At 38.1% G+C, this 27871-nt stretch overlaps 1 protein-coding gene across 2 annotated transcripts; it reads left to right on the top strand.

Annotated features, from left to right (window-relative positions):
* Positions 1–294: 294 nt before the first annotated feature.
* LPL (lipoprotein lipase) lies at positions 295–24071 on the top strand. Of its 2 annotated transcripts, XR_003520665.2 has the most exons (11): positions 295–600; positions 7007–7176; positions 11358–11537; positions 12870–12981; positions 14115–14348; positions 15974–16216; positions 18095–18215; positions 18887–19069; positions 19245–19246; positions 20100–20204; positions 22513–24071. XR_003520665.2 is itself a non-coding variant. In XM_027598207.1 (10 exons), coding segments are annotated over exons 1-10 (1437 nt in total). In that variant the 5' UTR covers positions 296–512; the 3' UTR covers positions 22514–24071. The 2 variants fall into 2 exon arrangements, 1 of the variants encoding a protein (XP_027454008.1); XM_027598207.1 differs by lacking the exon at positions 19245–19246 and having other exon boundaries at positions 296–600.
* Positions 24072–27871: the final 3800 nt, after the last annotated feature.

Raw genomic sequence — 27871 nt, 5'->3', positions numbered from 1 at the left:
TTCCCCTCCTTGGAAAACTGGTGATTGAAAGTATTTAACATAAATGCATATAAATTTGTGTTTGGTGCTTGTACAGGGGGCCCTTGCAATACAGAGTCCTTAGGAAAAGCAAAGAGGAACCTTACGGAGAAAGCAAATTTTCCCTTCTGCCCTTTTCCCCTCTTCTCACGGACAAGATTTATCCTCTTTACAGTTTGCTCAAATACTTGGAAGTGAATTTAGGGCCCTCCCCCCAACTTATGATTTTATAGCCAATAGGTGATGAGGTTTATTTGCATATTTCCAGTCACATAAGCAGCTGTGGAGTGGAAACAGTGTCAGACTCGATTCTTCCTCCTCCTCTTCGGAGGGAACCTGCCACTTCTAGCTGCCCTGCCCTCCCTTTTAAAGGGCAACTTGCCCCACGCCGGACCTCAGCTCCAGCCTGCTCCCGCCTCGGGCTCAGCTGGTCCATCACCCTGTCCGCGCTTCTGCCAGTGCCCTGTAGCTTCTACAGAGAGACGCGCCCCGAGATGGAGAGCAAAGCACTGTTCCTGGTGGCCCTTGGCATGTGGCTCCAGAGTCTGACCGCCACCCGCGGAGGGGTGGCCGCCGCCGATAGTAAGTTTTGCCCGAAGATTCCTCTCCACCTGCAGACTCCACTTTGGCCACTTCCACACGTTATGAGGATGGGAAAGAGGGAGTCGAAAGGGGTTGCAGATGTGTACCGGAGACTCTCCTAGACTGAGCGCCGGTTCCGAGAAGAGTCTACGGGCTGGGATCCGGGAGGGGTAGGGAGGGAATTCTCCCTCAGATTTTCCTGGAGTCGTTCCCGCGTTGTCCCTTCCAATCTGGCTGAGGCAGTGTTTCCGGGTCCGTAGACTTAAAGAGGAAGAGTAGGGGGGTAGCTCGAGGGGCGGGACGAGAGAGGTCGGAGGAAGGGCTTAAATGGCGGTGATCGGCAGTAATTGCCTCTCACGAGGACCCTGGAATGAAAGGCACGCAGGTCAAGGTGACCCTGGCGCGGCCGCCACCGTGGCTCGGCCCCCGCCTATGGGAGCGCCAGGAGAGAGTGGCCCCTTCTCTTCGAGAAGCCGACCCGAAGGGGTGGGGACGGGGGAGGAGGCGTTGTCCGTATCTCAGAAGCACTGGACACTCGCTTTCGGCGTCGACACGGTGGTGGGGGACTGGACGCGTGGCGCCGAGTCCCGCGGACGCAGCGTCCTGCACGCGTTCGGGAGCCCGGGAAGCTCTCCAGCTTCCATTCTTGCACGCGCCGCTTTTCTTAGCACCCAGAAAACCTAGCGAAGGGCTGCCCTCCTGAAAACATGGCGCAGCGACCTGCAGTCTGTGGCCGCTGGCTTGGGTGTTACGAGGTTTGCATTCGGCTACCCTTAAAGTCCTCGGAGCCGAGTCCAGCTCTGACGCCCAGCCTCGCGAAGCGTCCACAGGCACGTGGGGCTTCCGGGAGGCGCAACCTGAACCCCAGCCACCGCCCTGGCGCCACCGGATCCTCAGGGTTAAGGTATTACAGGAGAGATGCGAATTTCTTTATTGCAGGGAAGGCAAAAGACCAGCCTGAGACCTGCCCACTATAGAGGCAGACCTAGTACCTTGAACCCTGCTTGGTTCACCGAACATACAACAGCAACCAAAAGGCAACTGAAGCAACTCGTAAGCGCTGGCAACATTTTCTTACCCCTTCGTGGTGAAATTGCAGTTAGGGCAGTGTGGCTTGGATGTGCTTACAGGCAGCATGGTTCAAGTTACAGTCGAGTTTGTCCATGACTTTGATTGCAGCTGAAAGTTTATTTCAGCAGTGGGGTGTAAAAGAACATTTTTGTTAGATTTATTTAAAAAATGTAGATTTCATCAAATCTGATTGGATTAAAAAAAAACAGTATCTGGAGGTGCAATTAAAAAGTCTTAAATATCTTATATAGTGGCATGTTCCCCTCCATAGTGTTTAACCCCGTCCGAGAAGATGGTAGGAACAAATTCCATATTCTTATTGCAGAAAATACACCATGGTGTGAAGTTACTTTTACCATAAAAACCACACAAATATTTGTTTTCCACAGTTTGTTTTTGCTGGCTTTTTATTTATTTTGAGAGACGGGGAGAGCGCGAGGTGAGGAGCGGGGAGAGGCAAAGGGAGAGGGAGAAGCAGACTCCCCGCTGAGCAGGGGAGCCCTACCTGGGACTGGATCCCAGGACCTTGGGATCTTGACCTGAGCGAAGGCAGAGGCTTAACCGATGGAGCCACCCAGGAGCCTCTGTTTTTGCTGGCTTCTTAGAAGTTCACGACCCTAAATTCCTGGTCTAGTTGGTGTCACCTCTCTGGGTTTGAATTCCTCAACTGAAAAATGAGGAGTTCAGGCCACACTCAAAATTATCTTAGTCTTCTCTAATTCACACTCTTTGATTTAAATGGACACTGTGATTGATGAATTAAATTGGATTTTAAGCAACCTGTGCTTTAGCTAGCTGTAAATCTGTCAAGGGAGGAATCTTTTTTTTTTTAATAATTTTGAAATTTTTGTTTTTTAAGAGAGAAAGAGCACCTGAGCACGAGGGGCGAGGGGCGGGGGGGGGGGAGAGAATCCTAAGCAGGCTCCACACCCAGCGCTTAGTAGATGCTGGGCTCCGTCTCCAGAGCCTGAGACCTTGACCTGAGCTGAAATCAAAAGTCAGATGCATAAGGGACTTAGCCACCCAGGTGCCCCAAGGGAGGAATCATTTTTAAGTAGACATGAAATTAATCCCTCCTATCCTTCCCTCCTACTCTCACTCCACCACTCCCTCCCTTTCTATTATGCTTCTCCCATCACAGCAAATTTATACCCCTTTTCTCCTCCAGATGAATTCATCTAGGAATGTAACGATTTCAGAGGCAAAAGATATGAGTGTGAGAGAATGGTAAACAGCACCTCTCTGGGCTCTGACTTATTCTGGATTTTTTTTTTTTTCTAAGAAGAATGTGAGGATATGAGGTGCTAACTGCCCTCAGGCTCTTTGTTGAAGCCACCTCAGTCCCTGCAGGGCCTCATTAGGAAACTTGAAGAGCTAGACAAGGAGCATATGGATCAGTACTCAGGAGCTGCAATTCTATTTGACCTGCCATAGTGAATTTCCAGGCTATCATCTAAGTTAAATGTGATGGGTGATAACAGCAAAATAGCTGATACCATTTGCAAATGGAGCAGAGCTCAGCACTGGAGTGATTGATTAATAGTAGTATTGAAAATTGTGTGTCAGACACAGGGGTAGAGTTACAATGGAACATTTTCACTTTCTTTCAGGTAGTGTAGTGTATTTTTAGCTTAACCTTTCTTCTTTGCATTGTTCAGGAGGAGAAATTGAGCTATATAGTTTACTGCTTCTATTTTATGAACATTTTTTTTTCTATAAAAATGAAAAGCAAATCTATTGGTTAAATAAATCAAGAGCATGTCTACATCGGAATATCTGAAAAGACTAATCACTTTAGTCAGATTTTTTTTCCCCTGATCAAACTTTTTTTTGTTCTCACCCAGTCAGTTTGGTTTTTGGCATTCTGTAGAAGCTGCCTGAGTCAGTAAGGATGACCATCAGTTTCAGAGAGAAGGTAAATTATTGCTGAAGTCCTTTAAGTATGTGTGTGGTGGGGTAGAAACTTCTAAGAGAATTGCATTATAATTGAGCTCTTGTACCTCATGTCTTCATATGCACACTAATCCTATTCATCTGATAATTGTGAGCTGACTTTAGAATATCTTTCCTGGGATGCTCAATGTTCCTTCTTTTCTAGGAACAATAATGTAATTCCCAATAAATTTACCTTTGAAGTCCTTTGATCTCTAGTTTCATCTCTGTGAGTTATTATCCACATTAAGTAAATTCCTTGTCTTTTTTTATACGCTTAGAATTTTAGCTATTTAATAATTTAGAAATAAAGATTATATAGGCAAGAAATGCATTAACTTGTATCTTACCCCAAATCTTGTCTTAGTGCTGAATAAGGACATATCTGATGGGAACCAGTTGGTGTGGTGATGCTGATATGATAAGTTGAATTCAGGATGGAAGCTCTTATGAAGGAATACAACTTAGGCAGCCTCCCTTCCACTAATTTAAAGTAGCTTTAATTTCTAAGGGGACCTGATAAAAAAGATCCTTATCCCCTTAAGAAAGATAAGTGCAGAGTCTTTAATACCATTTTCATGTATGGAAAACAATAATTCTCTTAGTAACAATGGAATCAAATCAGTTCATCTGCCAGCCAAGAGCAATCCCAGTGTATACGGGGACAGCTAAACATGTTGACTGACACACATCAGTTGTGTGAGAAAGTGAAGCTTGGGAAGTACATTCATCTTTAGGATCCTGAGACACTCTTACACCAGTAGTGTGAAAATTTCACTCAGAATACCAAAGAGAAGGAAAGACTGACTGTAATCACTAATAACATTTATGATTTCATATATAGAATTGACATAGAATTGAAAACATCTTGTAGCATATAGAGTGGTGCTGTCTTCCTGTCAAATGCTTCATTATGCTTTCTGTAACTTAAAATGAAAAAGAATTTCCCTGAGAAGTGAAATAAAAGTCTCCAAATACAAATTTGTTTGAGAATGTATGAATTTCCTATTTTTTTATTTAGAAGCTATACCCAATAGGAAATGTTAGTTGTGGAAAATTGGACCTCTCAAATGGGCTATGCAGATAATCTGTACAGGAGCTATGATTTTTCTTTTCTTTTCTTTTTTTTTTTTTTGAGAGGGAGGCTGCAAGGCCCAAGAGGGGAGGGGTAGAGAAAGGGAGAGAATCTTAAGCAGGTTCCACCCCCAGTGCAGAGCCATCTCGGAGCTCGATCTCACCATCCTGAGATCATGACCTGAGCTGAAATCAAGAGTTGGATGCTCAACTGACTGAGCTATCCAGGCACCCCAGAATCTATGAATTAAATAGACTTTTTTTTTCATGGAAATATACAAAGCTAGCTTTAATAATGTCAGAGAATATTCTTAGTCATTTCAAAACCACCAGCAACACAAGGGCTACTGTATTGCATAATTCTAGGGAAAAATAGACCGAAGTGAGTGGCATCTTCTGGAGTCATGCAAGGCAATAGTCTTAAATATCAGTTTAACAAATAGGTGGTGGGTGAGATCTGTCTGCCAGGTCATTTGGATGATTTCTACTTCATAAAAATTCATAATCAAACATGTTAAAATATGATTATTGAGGAGGGATGAGTTATTTGATGTGGAGAGATATGGGATAGATGAAACTAATTTAGTTTTAAATTTTCTAAAGTACTTTGTAACAATAAAAAAACTTCTTGGGCATTGAGAGCAGAATCAGATTAAAAATTTACAATATTTTTTTCTACTATCAGGTAAATAATAAGGCCACCAAAGTACTTACTGGCTAGAAAGCAAAAGGAAGACCTACATCCTCAAATAAGATGGAAGGCAGAGTGTATTTTTAATAAGTCAATGGCTTTCAAGTGCACTTTTACTATGTGAAAATGAAAAAAAACTTAAATATCAATAGTCTATCACAGGCTATCATTTGAATAAATTATTTTAGAATGTTCAGGTGCTAGAAATTGTGTGTGTGTGTGTGTGTGTGTGTGTGTGTGTGATCAACTTGTCACCTATAATGAATTACTTAGCAAGTAGCCACAATATTGCTTAAGGAGTTTTAGAAAATAATTAAAAAGGAAAACGTTGGCCAGTACTCAGCTAAGTACATGATAAGCCTGATTTGAATCCCTGTACATTCACTATACTGTATCATTCTTATTTTCACTTTTTGCCTGGCTTTTGCAATGTTACTTGAAATTACAGATTTTTAGCATTTGAATTATGAAAAGTGTTAGTTTAAATTAAGAAATTAGAAGGACCAATTATTTATCTTCTGAGTTTTAAATAGAGAAACCTAAAAGTTACAAATTATTACCTTATAGTAAATAGTTTTTAATATTTTTTACTTGCGTTAAGAAATTAATTTCCCCTAATATAACTTCCCTTTGACGTGCTCACTTTAAGAATTTGACTTTATTTGAAATACAATTTACTTCAAGCATTCACTGTAGTATTAAATGAAGACATCAAAATTTAGATTTATTATCAAGAGAGTCAAAAGGTTGGCTGAAGTTTTATTTCTCTCCTTATTCACTTCAGGATTGACTATGAAGTCAAAGTGGATTTTTTCCCAAACCTGCTTTGCTGTAGTTTTTTAAGCTTTGACTTTGTGTGAAATACTGCAAAGACAAGTAATATTGGAAAAGAAATATTTGGGGAAAGAACTAACCAATTCAGGGGCACCTGGATGGCTCAGTTGGTTAAGTGTCTGCCTTTGGCTCAGGTCATGATCCCAGGGTCCTGGGATCAAGCCCGGTGTCTGGCTCCCTGCTCAGCGGGAAGCCTGCTTCTCCCTCTCTCTCTGCTGCTCCCCCTGCTTGTGCTCTCTCACTCTTTCTATCAAATAAATAAATAAAAAATTTAAAAAAAAGAATTAACCAGTTCACACATAGCACAGGCATTTCTGAATGATTTTTTAAAACATTTTTAACTGATGTACCTTGCTATGGGGATGGGAACAATTTTATACAAAAATTTACTTAGGCTTCCAACTTTCTTATTGCTAACATTTAAAAAAATTATGCTAGTGAAAAGGAAACAACCTTTCCTCAGGCCTATTATATCATATTTTGGGAAAACATTCCTTTGATGTAACCAGAGAGTGAAAGAGGGTGAAATAATATATGAAATAAGTGGAACTTTACAATGCAAGAGCCATGAGCCAGTATTCTTTGGGAGAATGAGTTTTGAATTATAACCAAGAGACCTGGATTCTGGTCTCTGTCAACTTTGATCACCAATGGAGGATTAGTCATTCTCTTGTAATCTACCTATATTTAAAAAAATAGAAACAAAAATAGCACTGGTGGTAGCTGCTTATAAACCTAAAACATACCATTCCAGCAAATAAAACAACCCTCCAATTAGCCACCTATCCAATTTTTCCTTTTCAGGAATTACGGGAGGAAGAGATTATATAGATATTGAAAGTAAATTTGCTCTAAGGACCCCTGAAGACACAGCTGAGGATACTTGCCACCTCATTCCTGGAGTGACAGAATCTGTGGCTAACTGCCACTTCAACCACAGCAGCAAAACCTTTGTGGTGATCCATGGCTGGACGGTAAGATAGTCTCTTTGGGAAGGAACAAATTGGGATAGACCAGGCATCCTGCCTGACTGGCTTGCTCCCATTGTTGGGAACCCCATGATGAGTCTCCCTATCTTGTACGTCTGCTTGTTTTCCAATGGTTTTACTTTAAACTTGAGTACAGGCAATTCTGGTTTGGGGTGGGGATTGTGGAATCTAAACTCACATGTTCATGAGTACTTCCCCCAGGTAATGCCATCTTTCATTTTATCATGGTATTTAATTGATACCCTCAAACCAGCCATTCTTGTGAGGTGGGAAAATAAGACTTTGCTCAACTACAGAGCAGAATGTAGGTTATCATTCTAGGAAACCAGCGGAGACCTGTCATGATCCTGATTCATGCAGCACATCACCAAATGTCCTTTCCTAAGGGAGAAGCTATCAGAGAGAGGAGAGGGTTGGAATAGAGTGAGGAGATATTGATTCTGGTTCTGGCTTTGCCATTCTCCAGCTCTGTGATGTGATTGATGCTACTTCTCATCTCCAGGCCTCAGTTGACTGATGTGTAAGACAAAGAGGTTAGACTCTACGTCCCAAATTCTCCAGTTGTAAACTTTAGGGAACTTTTCTAGAGATGAAAGAGGGCTAGCCAGGGAAGTGTCATGCAAAATGATTAGAAAAGGTGAAAACTGTGGTTACATTTACTTTTACTTTTAAAGAATACAAATAGGTGATGAGGATTAAGGAGTACACTTGTGATAAGCACCAGATGTTGTATGGAAGTGTTGAATCACTCAATTTTACATGTGAAACTGTGTGTTAACTAACCGAAAGTTAAATAAAAACATTTAAAAAATAAACAAAATACAAAAATAAAGAATACTATTAAAGTAGTGGCTTCTAAATGTGCCAGTCACTTTCCATGGTGCAGTTCTTAGCTACTTCAGTTGGTTGTTAATATTTTCTAATCCTAGTGAGCAGATTTCATTTTCTTATGTAAAAAGGACTTCCATAAAATGGGAGGTTAGAGAGAAATAGTCCTGCCATTATGTCAGAGCTTGTGAATAAAGTAATAGATACTAAATAAATTCTAACAAGATGAATTAGAGAATGATTGATAGACTTCTAGTCTCAATTTCTTTTCCTGTGTAACTTAAGTGCCTTTCTTATTAACAATCGTGGACAATTGCTATAACTTTTACAGAGGTGAAGGCAACTACTAACAGAATTTACGTGGATGTTTATTTAAAAAAAATCTATTTACTAGAATTAACATAATAAATTACATATCTCATGACAAAAATATACATTCAAATTCTTAGCAGATGTTTTTACATTTTAAGAGATTTAAATAAGAAGAAGCAATCCTTGGTAGTTTTAGAGACATTTTGGTTGTATATAGAACTTTAAATACTTTTCAAAAAAGTATAGTAAGCTTAATAAACATTTTTTATGACAGAATAAATTGAATATCTCAAACATCTCAATCTTATCCCTAAGAGAACTTGATACTTTAGGAATTTTGCAAAAGCATATAGTTCCTTCTCATGCAAAGATGACATACGAACCCAGTATCAGCAGATAGTGCCAATTTCTATCATTGGTCTTCCTGCCCACTAAGCCCACCATATTCTCCACACTGTGTGTCCTGACATTTTGAGAGCCCAAGCCTCAGAGGCTAGGCCACTGGCTGTAGAACTGAGTTTCATCATAAAGAGCTGGTTGGTCTATGCAGTAACTAATCCAGCCATACTGGGTAACTGATCTCAGCTTATCTCAGTGGAATGCCTGGCTGGTTCAGTTGGACCACCTGGAATGAGTGGCCAGAAGGGCTTCAGTTCAGCTGTGTGTCTGAGAATCAAAGATTTTAAAAATTTGTGCTGATTTTAGGAACCTCAGAAAAAAAACCCGGTAAATAATACCTTTTTAGAGTTAAAGAAGGTGAGTACTCGGATTTTCCACCCCCTTATTGTTTAGGGCTACTTATAGCCATATTTTAAGTTGAATTAAAAAAGAAAGGATTGGAATAGTTTTTAGGCAGTTAGTAAAAGTATCAGTCACTGTAGGAGTAAGTTGGGTTACTTACTCTTTGACAGATTGCCTAACTTGGAAACACTGATAATGCAGAAAAACTTGTAATAGGGGTTTAGAGCAAACAAGATTTTTTGCCTTATCTGAGATAAACTGTTTAGCAACTCAAGGTCATAGGACAAAGAGAAATGTAGAAGTTCTGCAGCTTTGCCATGGAAAATTCAAAAGAATGCTTAGCGTGTAGTATGCATAGAGCACATTCCAGAAGGCAGTTGAGACACAGCTGTCCTGGAGCTTTGCCACCTGCTTAGGTTTCATAGACCAAAGTGTTAAGTACAGAGTTCTCATTGTAGTAGGAGGTCCTCATGCCTGGCTAAAAGGAGTGGGTAACATTGCATTCTGAAGAATTGACATCATCCTCTCTTGAAAGGCAGTTGCAAAGTGTGGCAAACCCCAACATCTAAGAGAGGAGAAGGGGAGACAGGACCAATTTATCGGGGTTTTGGGCTAGGTAGGTGTTCTGACTTGTTCCCTCAGTGACCCAGGCTGCACTTAGACTTTTTAAAGCAGCCTCTTGCTGAGACAGGTTCAAAGAAGGTTTAAATAAGTTTCTGATGGACTAACATCACCTTTACACCTTTTCTTTTTTCTCTTCGTACTTGAAATGGCAATAGCTTTAGAGCTGGTATTAAATTACTGCAAATAGATTGGGAGTCAGAATGGTTACAAGAAGACATTTATGAGGTGGCAGGTAACTTCAAGATCATCTGAACCCACACCCTTTGTATTATAGGTGGCCTAAAAGGTTAAAACAGTGCCTACATTCATAGAAGTAGTTATTGGAAGAGCTGGGACTGAAACCAAAATCTCCCGAGTTTCAGGCTTCCTTTTTCTTACCACAGAGCACAGCAATGAGATGAAAAATTGTACAGTTATTAGTGTCAGGAGTGAAATGAGATCTCATGTTTTGATAGTTTTAGCCTAGAAAATAAACTAAATAAAATGGAAGCATAAATCTGAAAGAATCCACTATATAAGACCTAAGTTCCAAATGAAGTCCCTTGGTTTGAGAATTCATGACTCTTATTTTTGTTGCCGGAATTAATCTAAGAAGAACATAGGCTTTAATAGGTCTCCCCTGAAAAGCTACTTTAAACATGTATTTCAGAACCTTCTTCGTTGAGTACATATTTAAGTAACCTTTACTGTGGCTACAACATGATTTTCTCTCAGGTCATGATAGGGGTGGGGAGATTTGGGAATCTGAATCAGGTTACTGTTCTGTTCAAGTTCATGGCAAGATGGTGCACAGTTTTACAGTGTGCAGTTTTTAAGTGTGTTTCCATTATTTTAAAGTATGCATCTTTGCAAAGGTGTCCAATGTCCTCTCTGAAAACTTAAATTAAAATTTTACATAGAGTTAACCCGAAAACTCTTACAGTTCTTTTGACTTTGAATTTGGGAGCCTTTTTAAAATAAGAAACAAAGACTTACATTTGGAAGTCTCCTTATCTCCAAACAGGGCCAATCTAATAATTGGTAATTGTGACTATTAAGCCTCATTAATTCCACTCTGATAATTAAGAATTTGAGAGAATTATAAAAAAATCTAAGCTGAAGCTGATCATTTGCTTATGTATTAACAAAGAGATTGCTAAATGAATTTACCTTCTGTTAGGATTAGTATGTTTGAAACTATTTTTTTTCATTAGCACTTCAAATGTTTTATATAAATGACTCTCTATAAGAAGAAAAAAGTGCGTTCACATCCTCCAAAATAATATGGTTGGGAAAAATTTATTAGCCTAATTAGAAGTAATGAAATTTATTTTGAAATAGTATATAATTCTGCTGCAGAATTTTAACTTATCCAGATTGATCTTTTATATAAATTATTGGTTTTACAAAATTTATAAAACAAGTTTTTAAAAATTGGTGGTTTAAACCTAATCTGCCCTTCCTCAGCTTAACACATTCCTTCTTTGGCATACTCAAATTTTCCTCAGGAGAAGCAGGCACAAGTCTCTGAATATTCTTTTGCATGGTTTGATTTTTTTTCTGAGCCAATGGGCTTCCTTTCAGGTTTGTTTTCTTTCCATTTAGTGTAGGTGTATTAGGCTGACATATCGATAACAAGTTGCAGGTGGGTATTTTAGGAAAGCTTGTATCATCCTCTTCAGGTGACAGGAATGTATGAGAGTTGGGTGCCAAAACTTGTGGCTGCCCTGTACAAGAGGGAACCTGACTCCAATGTCATTGTGGTGGACTGGCTGTCACGGGCCCAGCAACATTATCCAGTGTCTGCCGGGTACACCAAGCTGGTGGGAAAAGATGTGGCCAAGTTCATCAACTGGATGGCGGTAAGACTGGGGGAAGAAGGGTTATCTGTCCAAAACTGATCCCTTCACTAGTGCTGAACAGAAGGCTGGTCTTTATTCCTTTTCACATAAATATAAATATTTTCTGGGGCAATTCAAATCTTCAGAATAAGCACAGGCATTTTTTTTAGCCAGAAAGCAGCATTATGATAAGAATGATAAAACTGTAAAGTCAAGGCATAATCCTGCCCTGCCCTATCCTTTGATATTCTCATAGTGAATAGATCTGGTGAGACCAAGGACTAAGTAGGCGGAGCAGACAAAAGCTTGTTATTTCAGGGCAGAGGGAAGATGTCAGGTTTAGCCAAATTCTTCTCTACCACTTGGCTGGCACATGGAAATGTTATCCTGTCTTTGACCCATTAGAATACCAATCTTTTTCATGAAAAGATTAATAATACCCATTCCTTAGTGTAGATTAAAGATCCAGATTTTTATTGAGGGTTAGGGGACTGATAGATTTGAGCTAGGAAGAAAATGGCAGGCAAGGTCTATGAGGTGGCTACGGGTCAGGAGTTCTGATTTAGCTTCCACTTTTATCTACTTTATTCTCTGATGTCATCCTCTGAAAATTACCTTTGAAAAGTATCTTGGGGTTGGCTGAAAGAAAGTTAATACTCTGACAGGGCCAAATTATTTAAGCCAGATACTTGGAGGTAGAAAAATAATCTCTGTTTATTGGACTGACCATTAAAAGATTAAAGTTCTTTTCTTGACAATTTTGCTCATCAGGAAAGTGAACCTGGGCAAATCAGATCGCCTGCCTGGGCGTCAGGCTTCTCATCTGTTGAATAAAAAGACTGGACCATATGTGTATGTGGTTCATTCTCCCTGTAATATTTTCTGGTTTTAAGTCATTTTTCTGGCTAACCTTAAAGAATAAAGTGATGTAGGGTATTTAGAGTAGGGAATAATGGGTTAAGGTTAAATATATATTTAATATATGTGTGTGTATTTACATATAGTTTATCCACATATAGATGCACACATATATACATATATCTACATTTAAATATATAATGACACATGTACATGTACATGCATACATATGTTTTCAGATATATGGAAATTCAGATTTCCATACACTTCAGTTTCAGATGGATGGGAAAACTTTCTAATTAAATATGTTTTTAAAGAAAGAGAAAAATCTCAACACTAGAGTGATTGATCTAGAGCACAAAATTAAAATAAGTAGAGTTAATTTTCAGCATTGCCTGTATTTCAAAAACAATACTTATATTCATTTTTTTTCCTTTTAGCTTTGATCCTTTGTATAGAACTGTAAGAAGCCCTTTTTCTTTTTCTCTTCCAAAGGAGGAATTTCACTATCCTCTGGACAATGTCCATCTCTTGGGATACAGTCTTGGAGCCCATGCTGCTGGCATTGCAGGAAGTCTGACCAATAAGAAGGTCAATAGAATTACTGGTAAGAAAGCAGTGCCAGGAGTCTTATCACAGAAGTGTTGAGATGCCTGTCATTCTGAAAGAGAATCAGAATGTTTGTTAAATACCCATATGTATGTGGTGTTCCTCTGTGTTCGCCCAGCCATTTGATTATGTCATGGGAGGGCTTTTTTTTTCCTGAAGTAGGATAGAATATGGGCCCTTGCTCTCTTGGGCTTACCACCTACTGTCAGAAGAGAAATAGAACAGAGTTAAGCATGGAGAGCCAAATGGAGTCTCTGGGAAGCTCATTTCCCTCCTCTCTCTGCTCTGTGCTTTGGTGGTATATTGCATGTATGTCACCTCTCACATCAGTGCTGGGAAAAATGAAAAAGGACTGACACCAGAGGCTAGTTGTAAAAAGGAAGACAGTCAACCAGGGCAAAGGCAATGGATGATTTGGCAGGCCTAGAGGAAAAAGCAAAAACCCACCATTGTTTAAAGGCCTTCTCCCCAGGGTCAAAAATAATTTACAAAAGGAGATCTACTTGTCCTGAATGAAAATTGCTATTTAATGGCTAGTTCAAGAGACTCAGATTCCTTTCAGAGGAGCTAGGCCTACTTTTAATACTCTCAGTCATTTCAGAATTCAATCACTACTGGAACTAGTTGGTATTATGCTAAGCAAAATAAGTCCATTGGAGAAAGACAATTATCATATGATCTCACTGCTACGTGGAATTTGAGAAACAAGGCAGAGGATGATAGGGGAAGGGAGGGAAAAATGAAGCAAGATGAAACCAGATAGGGAGACAAAACATAAAAGACTCTTAATCTCAGGAGACGCTGGAGTTTGCTGGAGTGGTGGGGGGTGGGAGGGATGGGGTGGCTGGGTGATAGACATTGGGGAGGGTATGTGCCATAGTGAGCACTGTGAATTGTGCAAGACTGATGAATCACAGACCTGTACCCCTGAAACAAATAATACATTATATGTTAATCAAAAAAAAAAAAGAATCCAATCACTACAGAATAAGGAGCTAATAAAAACCTATGTGGCTGCCAGTTACATTCAAATGATGAAAAATTGAATGCTAAGGTGACACTAATGGAGGCTAAAATGAATGGGAATTTAAAAATCTGTGAGGCCTGTATTTTTTTTTTTTTTGCATTAAGGCCTAGATCCAGCTGGACCTAATTTTGAATATGCAGAAGCTCCAAGTCGCCTTTCTCCCGATGATGCAGATTTTGTAGACGTCTTACACACATTCACCAGAGGGTCGCCTGGCCGAAGTATTGGAATCCAGAAACCAGTAGGACATGTTGACATTTATCCTAATGGAGGCACTTTTCAACCAGGATGTAACATTGGGGAAGCTATCCGTGTGATTGCAGAGAGAGGCCTTGGAGGTAAATATAATTTAGAAGTTAATTAAATGTAATTTTCACACTTAATTCTTATTGATCCAGGCTCCTACCCATTCCCCACAAGTATGTAGTTTGTATTTATTTATTTATTTATTTAATTTTTAAAGATTTTATTTATTTATTTGACAGAGAGAGAGAGACAGCGAGAGAGGGAACACAAGTAGGGGGAGAGGGAGAGGGAGAAGCAGGCTTCCTGCCGAGCACGGACCCCGATACGGGGCTCGATCCCAGGACCCTGGGATCATGACCTGAGCCGAAGGCAGACACTTAATGACTGAGCCACCTAGGCGCCCCAAGCATGTAGTTTTAATATACACATTTAGCCAAGAAATGTTTCTGAAGGAGCTATCATATTCAGCACAATCACCATTACAGCCTTAGTACTTCCTTTGGTCACAGACAGACATTTTTTCTTTTATGTATTATATTGTAGACTACACTGAGTACTGAGCTTCCATAAATAAAAGAAGAGAAAGGTGAGACCTACACAAGAAAACTCCACTGCTTTGGATAATAACAGCATAAAGTGATATCGGGCCACATGTTGTTATACTTTGAATATGGTTGTGAAACCATAAGAGTTATTGTTAATTAGTCCAAATTTCTCTTGTCAGCCTTTTATAGAGATGTACAAATTAGGAACAAATCAGGGGCAGCTGGGGGGCTCAGTCTGTTAAGCTTCTGACTCTTGGTTTCGGCTCAGGTCGTGACCTCATGGGTCATGAGATCCGGCCCTGAGTGGTACTCCACCCTCAGTGGGGAGTCTGCTAGAAGATTCTTTCACTCTGCCCCTCCCCTCACTCATGCACATGCATTCTCTCTCTTCTTCTCTCTCTAAAATAAATAAATAAATCTTAAAAGAAAAAATAAATCACCATTCTCTAACAATGAATATTCCAAAATTTAAAGAAGAAATATAATTTAATATTATCTTAATGTTTACTTCAGTAATCATGTTTCTGTTAAATTTATAATTTGTTTTAAGGGATGTTTTCATCCTTTGTGAGCAATGGAACCTACTTGTAGTCAATATGCTCAGGTCTTTTGTACACATGTTATAGAAATTATAGCTTAATGTTACTATTTTCAATAGTTATAAAATCTTATGGTAAGAGATACACTTTCATTACGTTGCTAATTATTTCTGTGATTGAGGTAAAAATTATTAGTAGTGAGACAACCTCCAATTATACATAGTATCTATGATAAAATACTATTCACTTAACAATTCTGCCTTTTATCTTGTTGTTTCTAGTAACATGTAGATATGTTTTATGTTTTCAGTATATAGGAAGGATGTGATAAACTGGGGGGAATCAACTTCTACCTTGAATGACTCTTACTATATCTTCATAAACATACAAATATAAGACAGCAGAAAAGGCAAAAGTTCTCTGAAAATTTGCAGTTTTGAAACTCAGAAAGAGATGAAAAACTGCCACCAAAAATACCTCCTTAAATAGGGCTTACACCCAGTCAGTCACAGGACTAGAACCTTAGGTAATTTTGTTCTGACACCACACCTAAACTAGTTTAGACATACACGATGAAACACTCATCGTGGACACACATGGAGTTGAATTTTCTTTGTGCCTCTTTTTCCCCAGATGTGGACCAGCTAGTAAAGTGTTCCCATGAGCGTTCCATTCATCTCTTTATTGACTCTCTGCTGAATGAAGAAAATCCAAGTAAGGCCTACCGGTGCAACTCAAAGGAAGCCTTTGAAAAAGGGCTCTGCCTGAGTTGCAGAAAGAACCGTTGCAACAACTTGGGCTATGAAATCAATAAGGTCAGAGCCAAAAGAAGCAGCAAAATGTACCTGAAGACACGCTCTCAGATGCCATACAAAGGTAGGCTGGAGAATGTTGTGAATAAGGAAATCAATTTGATGTTTATCATGCTCATTGCATCACATGTACTGAGTCTGTCCATCACCAACAGAGGTAGCGAAATGATGTTACTAAACCCTGAACCCTCACTTCCCATTGCCAGTAAGGCCCAGTGCACAACCTGTGCTGCCGTATGCAGCAGCCTTGCTTGCCATCCTCCTCTGTAATTGTGACCCCTAGCATGGGCCAGCCCATTAGTATCAGGCTCTGAGCTAATTTGAATCCATCCATCTATCCAGGGTCAGCAAGCAAACTATGGCCCGTGGGCCAAATCCAGCCCACCACCTGCTTTTGTAAAGAAAGTTTTATTAGAATACAGCCACACATGTTCATTTTTGTATTGACTAAGGGTGCTTTTATGCTACTGCAGCAGAGTTAAGTAGTTGGGACAGAGACTGTATGGCCCAGTAAAGTTTATTTGCTATCTTGCCCTTCATAGAAAAAAGTTTGCCAACTCCTGAAGTTTGCTTTAAGTGAAAGCAAAAATTACCTGTATTTTAAAATTCAACTATTCCTGGGAGGGAAGAATATACCAAACCTCAAGATATTTCCATTTTGTCATGAATTTGTACGCAGTTGAATTTCAAACTTGTTTAGAGCAAAATTTATAAGGACTGAAGGGAAAGAAGAGAGGAGATGCCAAGGAAATCTGACAAGAGGAACTAAGACCAGAAAAGCTAACTTATGTGGAGTCCAGATGGAAGTCTGAGGGAAGGGATGATATTGAAGTATAGTTTTCCAAGGTAAAATGTATCTGATGGAGGCAACTATTTGTAAGGTGGTTTGTTAGAACCTCTATAGTGGTGTGTTTGGTGGCCCAAAGGTTTGGAGCAACAATAATTCAAGGAAACCTTTTAAGCAATGAGGAAACCCTTAGTTTCCCTGACTCTTCAGAATGAGAAAGTGGGTGTGAGGTATAGAGGAGACTGGAATCTTCTGAAGACTCATCCCCAGGCGTCCTGCTCAGTGCTATGCAGTGCTCCATCACTATTCTTGGGGGTACTTCGGCAGTCTCAACTTCCCCTGCTCTGTCTGTGGTGATGCCTGCAAGGGCTCCATTCAACCCCAAACTCTGTTTCTCTTCACCTTTAGTAGCTGTGTGTTAAGCCTGCTGCCTTTCCTATCTCTTTAACCTCCCCCATCCCATCTACTCAGGGTTTTTAGTAGAGATGGGGAGAGCAGGGAGGAAATGTAGAAGTTCAAGTATCTGCTTCCAGAGGTTCTCCCTAATACAGAACACATTAGGAACTAGCAGTCTTTATGGCCTCACTGATGATTCAATGAATAAGTTTGGTTGTGAGCCTGCTATAATACCTGCTCTGTGCTAGATGGTGGGGGGATAAAGAGGGTAAACGTGATCTTCTGACCTGAGGGAATTTACACATAGGTAGGGAGTCAGACGTACCCATAAAACATGAAGAAACAGTCACATACAGTGTCCCGTTAACAAATGCCAAATATGTTCCATACAGATATTCGGGGACAAAATGGCCAAGAAAGTTCTTGGAGAAAGAATCATGGGTATTTTGGCTTCTTGATTTGATCTCCCTTGTGCCCCATCAAAGATGACTACTTTCCAGGACTGCTTAACAATTCATACACACCTGGATTCCTCCTATCCACTTACAACCACTTTCCTGAAAGGGAGTGGAATTCAAGGTCTCAATTTTCTAGTAACAAACACTGTGCAGATATGAGGAAATCCTTCACACTGATAGTCATGTGTGAACACTTCCTATTTAATGGTTCAGAATTCTGTGGTTATGATTTGCGTTTATTTGGGGGCAGTGGTGTTTCCATAAAAACTGATCAGCATTTGTTCCAATTTTCTCCTTACAGTCTTCCATTACCAAGTAAAGATACATTTTTCTGGGACTGAGAGTGATACACAGACCAACCAGGCCTTCGAGATCTCTCTGTATGGCACTGTGGCCGAGAGTGAGAACATCCCTTTTACCCTGTGAGTAGCCACATGACATTTCCTCCAGCATGTGGAGGAAGAAGAGTAGGACATTTGGAAAAGAAGTGGTCAACATATTTTTTTAAAAAAAGCTTTATGACAAAAGATACTCATTACATTAGTACATATAATAACATGGATTAGAAACAAAATAAGTACCCAACATTGAGGCAATGGTTAAATGAATTGTGGTTGTGGTTTAAAGTCAATACAATCAATCTAGTTTCTAAAAACTATAATTATAGAAAACCAGGTAAAACATGGCAAAAAGTGGAAAGTAAAATATGAAGTAAACAAAGAAAGAATAGAGAATTTTATGTATCCTATGACTTTAACAAAGTAAACATGTTCACATAGCAATATAGATTGAAAGGGGGTATATGAAGATGAATATAAATGTCTCTGAATGATTGATTTATGGATTTTTTTCTTAAGAATTGTATTAAATAGTTCATACTGTTTGTGTAAAGTTAGAATAGATTAAAAGGGTGTAGATATCTTTTAAAATACCCTAAATGCCATTGATCTTCATCTTGCGTATTTTGCTGGACATTTTTTGCATTTTTAAAATATTCCCAAACAATAAAGCTATTTATGTCTTGGGAGGAAGAATGAAAAAAACAAAAAACTTGTTTCCACAACTAACCAAATATGCTGATTTTTTTCTTTAGGCCTGAAGTTTCTGCGAATAAAACCTACTCCTTTCTAATTTACACGGAGGTGGATATTGGGGAACTGCTAATGTTGAAACTCAAATGGAAGAGTGATTCATACTTCAGCTGGTCAGACTGGTGGAGCAGCCCTGGCTTTGCTATTGAGAAGATCAGAGTAAAAGCAGGAGAGACCCAAAAAAAGTAATTAAATGTATTTTTCTCCATTCATGTTAGACTCACTGTGTCCTTACCTAGGGATAATGGAGCCTTCAACATTCAGGTGGAACTTTAGTAAGCTTTTTCTTTAAAACTATATCAACTAGATAATTACACCTATAATTTTGGGGAGGAGTATTCTTTTATTATCGTACCAGAGAAGTAATAGTATTTCTGAATTTCATGGAAAGAAAATATAAGCCCTGAACTGATCACAATTATTGAGTGAGAGCTGAGATTTTAAGTTGAGGATCTCAGCTTCTCATTTAGCACTGTTTCTGCAAGCACAAAACAGTTATGGAAAGAATCTCAGAGATGTTACTTTGACATTCAAAGATTAAAATCAACCTCTTCAAGAAGAATGAGATTCCAAGGTAATCTCATCCTGTCTCCCCACCCCCACCTCATGTATATCTATAAATTAATTGCATAGAGAGCCCCATAGGATTTAAAACTTTTTTACTAAATGTATAGGGATTTTGCAAACTATAGTGTGCCATTATTGTTAATAAAAATGACTCTTTAAATTAGGACTGATAAATTTTTTCTCTCTGGTCATTTTCTTTTATAACAAACAAAACAAACAAACAACAACAACAAAAAACAAACAAAAAACAGGTTGTGGGTGGAGAGGCTATGCAGAGCATTTGTTTCTCTAACAGGACAGTTGAAGAATGGTTTGTGAATTCCCTAATGCAGATAAAAGGAAGTGGTAAAGTTGATCTTGTATCACCTCGTCGTGGTAAAAGCTTTGTGATTTTGAGGCTTCTCCAAGCTGTCTATATCCTGTCTAAACTGATTAACTCTACTGTTGAACAGTGGGTTAGGCCCTCAAATAACTCTCTGGTTCAGAGGTGTTGCTGACCAGAATGGCCTGACTTTAAACAGTTATTGGAAATACCAGAATAATTAATCATGTTGATCAGGTAGGATTTAACCAGCCCTGACCAAACCATATATTTTCGGTTGTTTCTCTTTTCCCATATGACATGTTCACATTCATTTTCTTCTACAGAGTAATCTTCTGTTCCAGGGAGAAAGTGTCTCATCTGCAGAAAGGAAAGGCATCTGTGGTATTTGTGAAATGCCATGACAAGTCTCTGAATAAAAAGTCTGGCTGGTGAGCATCATGGGCTAAAGATCCTCGGGTATCCTGAGCTTGCACTCAGGGACACTGCTTCATACATTGCTCTTCGTCCCATAACTAAAGACTTGCACTGGTTCTTGTGGCTAAAATCTTCAGGTGGTCTTTCTTAGCCCTTCCATGTACACATTGGCCTGGCCCATTTGTTTTTGTCAGTACTTCCTCCTTTTTCTTTCTCTTTCTGTTCTTTTATTTTCCTTTTGCACTACCACAAAAACTTTACTGCTGCTTTTTTCTGTACTGCATCCCTACTACCTTTACAGAGCCTGTGTGCAGAGCATACAACACAATAGTCATCATTGTGACTGTGGGTCTAGCCCCTCCAGGGGAGCAAAACATCAGCTGCAGCACATAGGACTTCTTGGTGCTCCAAGTGGCAGCAGACTCCAGGACAGAGAGCCAAAAAGGGGCAGCCACCAAACATCCATCTCAAAATCCCCAACGATGGGGAGCTAATGGAGTTAGAATTTAGGAGATGGTTTTCTTTTCCATCTGAAAACAATCCCCTGGCTCTTTCCTACTGACCCTTAAGACTAATCCATATGGCAGCTGTCAGCTAAATCTTTCCAGAGTGTCAATACTAAGTGGAGATTAAGCATGTGACTTTCTCCATGCCCTCCTGGATTCTCACATTATCTCACTTTCATTTGTCTACTCATTCCCCTGCCAGATACCAAGTACTAATGGGTTACAAATATAAGGGGGGAAAAGCTTAGATCACGTCATACAAGCGAGGGAAACAAGAAACAATGGGAAAGGCTGGTCACAACATCATCCAGAAATAGAAAAAACAATTGCTTCTGGTTTGTCTTCTCTCAGTTACATTGATAAACAAAAGTACAGAATAAGAATTGCCTAATCAGAGAAGTATATTAAAGACCCCATGTGGAATTTCTATTATTATTTTAAATTTCTGTTTGTGTTGTAATTTATCCATGGATAATTATGGATTATGGATAAATCAAGAAAAATAGGCAAAAACAAAATCACTGTGACTCTATTCCCCCGGAATAACTCCCAATTAACATTTAAATTTATATTCTTTCAGACCTTGTCAATGCATATATAATTTTTATATTTTTTCATTTTTTACAAAAATGGAATTATGACATACACTTTGAACAATAAGATGAAGCCACTTGATTAAAAACATTAATGTAAGAGTACTCAAGATAAACTTAAAATGGAAAATAGTTGATGGTACTGAGCCAGGCAGAATAACTGAATTTTTATCTAAGTGGACTAGTCTACTCAGAGGTTAATTGCTTTGTTTTCCCTCATCACAAATCTGAGACAATTTCACATTTGCTTTAACTTTTAAAAGCGACTCCTCTGTGAAGTTTTATACATTCATTTATGTCACATACAAACACACACAAACACTTGTATATATACATTCTCCCCAAATCATCCATAACTTTGACTATATGTGAATGTAAAAACAAAATCTGAAAAATCAGGAAATATCTCTAGCTGTTTTAAAAGTATTTCTGGTCATATTATTTACATAAGTCACAATCATTTATCTAAGAAAGTCTATTGATACATTCCTTGTCTGATTACAGGATTACTGAGACCACAGATATTTAGGTGGTTTTTCTGTATACATCTGAACTTTATCTAGGAATTATGATTCAGACTAATAACTACTTCTGCAGTTTCTCTATTCTGTCACTAAATTAATGAAAAGTTCTCTGTCTCTTATCTTCTGATATAACTCTTTAGAAGACTCATATCACAAGAAAAGAAAGAATCAGGCATTTCATTTGGCAAGTTTTAGAATTAAGAAATCTTAAATCAGGAGCACCTGAGTGGCTCAGTTGGTTAAGCGTCTGCCTTCGGCTCAGGTCATGATCCCAGGGTACTGGGATCGAGCCCCGTGTCGGGCTCCCTGCTCAGCGGAGAGTCTGCTTCTCCCTCTCTCTCTGCCCTGCCACTCCCTCTGCTTGTGAGCACTCTCTCTCTCTGTCAAATAAATAAATAAAATTAAGAAAAAAAAAAAGAAATCTTCTTAAATCATATCGTCTTTGAAATCATTTGATTCAGTCCTCTGAAAATGATAGTCCTTATTGGGACATGGCTTAGTAGATCTTAGAGTGTCTTTCATTCCCACAAGCCTGCCGTTATCTACATCTGATCCATTATCCTCATGTCCTCTGGGTATATACTCATAACCTTTGTTCTGAACTTCCAGTTGGATAACTTTTTCATCATGAAGGTGGGAGGGGGTGGATTGTAAAACACTAAGCAAATAATAAATTGCCCTTCCTCTGCTTTTTCTCAGAACCTGGGCAAATCTACAGAAGGAAGAACAGCACATGAATTTTACGAAGAATGAAATCACTTTTACAAAAGATGCCCAGTGCTTGGGTGTTTCAAAGAGAATTTTCCTGAGTATTAATCCCTAATTAATAATTAATTAGTTATTTTAGGATACAGTCTTAAATACCCAAAAAAGTGGCTAATTCAATTTGAGGAATATAGTGGCCAAATAGCACATCATTAAAAGAGCACAGATTTAAAAATCACTGTTTTGTCCTTTGAAAAAGAAATAAGAACCATTTTGGCTCACGGTAACATAATACACCTTCTTTATCTAGTGAGTTTAACCATAGCGTAAAATTAAGTAGAATCTCACTTTTTAATCAGAAGCTTGCATTTTCTGGACTGATACCTTCTCAATGTTTTCTCCAAATCTGAATATAGAAAATGATTTTTTTTTTTTTTTTGGTGGCATGAGTTGGACCCATTTTCTTACTAGTCAAAGCACCTGACTTTTTTGGAATGGTTTTTCTCTTGCCATCAGGTTCTGTGTTGCCCAGGAGTTAACCAGGGACTAGTGACTTGGAGAGAGGCATAGAAAATGAAATTGATAAATCACTGAAACTTTAAACCCTCCCTGCAGCTGGTTGCATCATTGCTAAGTTACAAATTAAAAGAGATATAAAATTTAGACCAATTCAGTCTTAATAGGCTTATAGTTTGTCGCTTAATCTCTACCTGCCATTTGTCTCAAGATTATATTTTAACAGTGCTTTCTAGGTTGGTGTTTTACATGAGCCTGTTATTGTCAACTGACACATAATTTTAACTATGGGGAAAGAAAATGATACCACAATTTCATTAATCAGATTTCTGAAGTTATATTCATCAATTTGAGGTCATTTAATATCTGATAGGCACTGTTCAATTTTAGGTTTATCTCAGTCATGCTTCAATCATACTTTGAGCATGTCTCTTCCCTGGTTTTAGTAAGAAAATATGTACTCAAGGTCAAATTTTACATCACGCAAACTTCTATAAATTTTAGACAAGGGTCATTGTTACTAAGTTAGGAGGTGAAAAATTATATATCCATAAACAGTGCTTAAAACCACTGTGAGCAATTAAAAGAATCCTCAATTGCCATAGCCACATGAAATGCCATGAGAGGTGTTATTTTTAACAACTAGTCCAGAGTGAGTGAACAGTTATTTATAAACTAGATATCATATTTTCAGAATGATCTTCTATATATTAATATAAATTGATAAACAAGTAAAATGTCTCAAAGACTATTGCTGGGAATCCAAACTATGAACATGTGTGGGTATCTGAACATAAGACTCACATACGAAGCCCCACATGTACATTTATTATTCAGCATGGCTTGGAAAGTAAACAAGAGATACAGTATTAGGATGTATTGAAGTAGAAATTATTCCAGAGGTACTAGAACTTAAGCCCTTCATTTGAGAAATATGGTTATACCTATACAAAGTAGGATGAATGCTGTGATAGATATCAGCCAACTTGGAATGAATTTTTTCTAAAAATAAAATATTGTGAGATTTGTTGTTGTCATCCCCCTTTATTGCTAATTCATTAATTTTCTGGATTTGGGTTTTGAACAAGGGTGCATAAACTTCAGAAAATATGGATCCAATCAGTGTATGGCCCTAGGAACTCTGCCTTCTACAGACTTCACTATATATATTTAAACAATGCTTTGGCTTTAAATGTTATTTATTAACTGTAAATATATGTGTGTATGAGTAAAGGGAAATTGTATATCAGAAAGGTTTTGGCTAAGGGCATTTATAGACATGTGGTGCTAACTTTGTACATGTCTTTGTCAGTGACGGTCTCACTGAGCCAACTTACTCTGATGAAATAATACCATAAAGTGACTTTTTTTTAAAGGAAACTTAATTATGTTAAGAAATGGAATCTGGTTTTAATAAAATTGACAAAATTTTATTACAACACTAAGTCATTATTTTGTATTGTTTTAGCTCCCTAAAAAGATATTTATTCTTAGGGCAGATTCATTCAGCACATTTTTACTGAGTAAAATTTACTGAGCAAAATGACTATACTTGGTAAAAAATTTAACTTCTAAAAATTATAATACTCATTATATTTTATTTTTATATTTACATTTGTACAAAACCTTAGAAATCCTTTAAACTATAGAGGAAAATAATACAGATTTTTTTCCTAAATAAAATGCACAGAATTTTCCTTGCCTGCCCCTACTTTTTCACTAGTAAAATGTTAAATTAATATAAAAAATTTTGACCGCTTTCTAGAATACATTATCTTTATTTCTGAGGTCTAATTGTTACCTACGAAGTGAGTTTGTGCAATAAAATTAACTATTTGGTGTGGGAAGGTGCATTTTTTAGAACTTTCCTTTGTGAAAAGAACAACATAGCCATATATGCAACTAAGAAGAGATTGCTTCTTAGTGCAGTCAGAAAGAATTTCATACAGAAAACAATTGTTTCAGTGGCCACTGATCCAAAACATCATTGTTAGTTAGATATAGGGTCTTCTGGACTGGGGTCCCCTTGACAGGAAGAGACTTCCCCAATTTAAACTTTCCTTACTGTTCATCAATGCCTGTTGATATAATCAAAAAGACAAATAATAACAGGAGTTGGCAAGGCTGTAGAGAAATGTGAACCTGCATATATTGCTAATGGGAATGTAAAATGGTGTGGCCACTCTGGAAAACAGTTTGGCAGTGTTTTTAAAAATTAGTTACAGAGTTTAACCCATTTGACTCAGTGATTCCACTACTAGGTATATACCCAAGAGGCCTGAAACGTATGTCCACAAAGATTTGACAAAATGTTCATAGCAGCATTATTCCTAAGAGCACCAAATTGGAAGCAACCCAAATGTCTGTCAACTGGTGAAGACATAAAAGAAAACGTGGTATGTTCATACAAAGGAATATTATTAAAAATTAAAAGAATGAACTCCTGGTATCTGCTACAACATGGATGTACCTTAAACTCTTGTTATATGAAAGGACCAGATGCAAAAGACTACATATTGTATGATTCCATTTGTATGAAATTTTCAGAAAAGGCAAATTTATAGAGAAAAAAGTAGATTTAGTTGTTGCCTGGGGATGAGAGTTGGAAGAAAAATTAACTACAAATGAATATAAGGGATATTTTGGGGGATTGTGGTGATGGTTGCACAACTCTGTACTTTACTTAAAAAATTATATTGTACACTTAATAATATGGGTGACTTTTATGGCACGACTCAATAAAGGTCTTAAAAATGTATATGCATAGACCTGTGGGTATAGACACAATCACATTACATATATAACCTATGAAAACTATAATTTGGAGACACTCCCATCTTGCCCCTATAGGAGAAATCTGCAGTGTTTATCTACTATCCTCTAACACCAGCCTTGTCTATCCCAGGGCCCAACACATGGCACTTATGAGTGAATGCTGCCATAACCTTGTTCTATTAAAAATGTTTTATTTTAGGGTGCCTGGGTGGCTCAGTCGTTAAGTGTCTGCCTTCAGCTCAGGTCATGATCCCAAGGTCCTGGGATCAAGCCCCACATCGGACTCCCTGCTCAGTGCGGAGCCTGCTTCTCCCTCTCCCACTCCCCTGCTTGTGTTCCCTCTCTCGCTGTATCTCTCCCTATAAAATAAATATATAAAATCTTTAAAAAATGTTTTATTTTATATATGCAACTGATAAATCACTAAATTCTACCTCTGAAACTAATAAAAAAATTTAAAGAATGTCTTATTTTAGCCTGATTCAGTTAGACTGCAGGCCAATTTTTGATGCACTTATCATACTGTAGAAATGTTATTATAGAGATGAACCATGAGAGATGATGGACTCGGAAAACAAACTGATGGTTCTAGAGGGGAGGTGGGTGGGGGGATGGGTTAGCCTGGTGATAGGTATTAAAGAGGGCACGTTCTGCATGGAGCACTGGGTGTTATGCACAAACAATGAATCATGGAACACTACATCAAAAACTAATGATGTAATGTATGGTGATTAACATAACATAATAATAAAAAATAAAAGACAAAAATGTTATTATAAAGATAATTATCCTCTAAATGAGTCTTATTGGGGATTTTAAATATTTAAAATATCAAAAAACCATTTTTAGAAGTAGCAGATTTTTAGAAATCACTTAATACAGCACTGTCATTTTTTAGTTGATATAATAAGCTCAGAGAGGTTAAATAACTTGCCTAATATACTACTAATTAGTAACACATGAAACTAGGACTGATTCTTACTGATTAATAACTTAGTATATCCTCCTACATTTACATTATTCTGCCTCCCAAATATATTAAAAATATGTGCTTAAGTAAAAATTAATTTCATATACAAACAGCACAATGCATTTACCATTAGAAGATACATGCTGGGACTTCTAATAGTGGAAAAGGGATTTGTATTAATCCCATCACACTCTTTGTGACTATTGACACAGCATGCATGTAGTGATGAAGTTTCCCACTAAGTACACTACCTTCCATGGCTCCTGACTGGTTCATTACATCTCAATTCTTCATTTTGTTATCATAGTATTGTACACAGAGAACTATGTATCTGCAGCTCAAACATATATGTAGAACAACTGGAATAGTGTAGCAATCAGCCATTAAGTTGGCCCCAAAGATTCTCACCTCTTGTTATTCACATCCTTGGATAGCCACCTCCCACATTGACTTTTGTGACTAGTAGATATGGAAAAGGTGATGATACATCATTTCCAAAATTAGATTTTAAAAGTACCACCTTCTATTTTGGTTGTTCTCTCATCTGTCTCTCCTCTTGGGTTATTCACTCTGGAGGAAACCATGTTGTGAATGTCCATACGGAGAGGCCTATGTAGTGAAGGACTAACATCTCTCAACAGCCACAAGGATGAGCTTGGAAGTGGATCCATCAAACTCAGTCAAGCCTCTGAGCCAGCAGCCCTGGCCAATAGTGTGAATGCAAATTCATGAGAGATTCAGCAAGATATTCCAAATCCTTGACCCACAGAAACTGTGAAATAATGTTTATTGTTCCAAGCCGCTAAATTTTGAGATAATTTGTTATGCAGTAATAGATAACTAAGAAATATACTTTACCTACAGACAAGACTTTAATAGTTTTCTGTTTGTTTTGTTTTATTTATAAATTAAACATTTATAAAACCATATTTCAAAAGAACCAAGGAAGGTTACATTTTGAAGGAAACTTCTTTCTCCCTTCACTTTAGTAAGGCAAAGGATAATAGATAATCAGCTATTTGGTTTCTATTCTTAGTGTTTCATTTTTGTTTTTTAAAAATAATATACTTCTTCCATATAAAAAGATTATGT

This window comes from Zalophus californianus, chromosome 2 (genome assembly GCF_009762305.2).
Source record: "Zalophus californianus isolate mZalCal1 chromosome 2, mZalCal1.pri.v2, whole genome shotgun sequence".
Classification (NCBI taxonomy): Eukaryota; Metazoa; Chordata; class Mammalia; order Carnivora; family Otariidae; genus Zalophus; species Zalophus californianus.
This window is presented reverse-complemented; position numbering and strand designations above follow the sequence as displayed.

Bases quoted from the DNA above. Each gene is read 5' to 3' on its own strand.
- LPL (XM_027598207.1), top strand. From the start codon at position 513: ATGGAGAGCAAAGCACTGTTCCTGGTGGCCCTTGGCATGTGGCTCCAG. The intron at 14,349-15,973 runs GTAAATATAATT...CTTTTTCCCCAG, and splicing joins TGCAGAGAGAGGCCTTGGAG to ATGTGGACCAGCTAGTAAAG. The intron at 19,070-20,099 runs GTAATTAAATGT...TTTCTTCTACAG, and splicing joins GCAGGAGAGACCCAAAAAAA to AGTAATCTTCTGTTCCAGGG.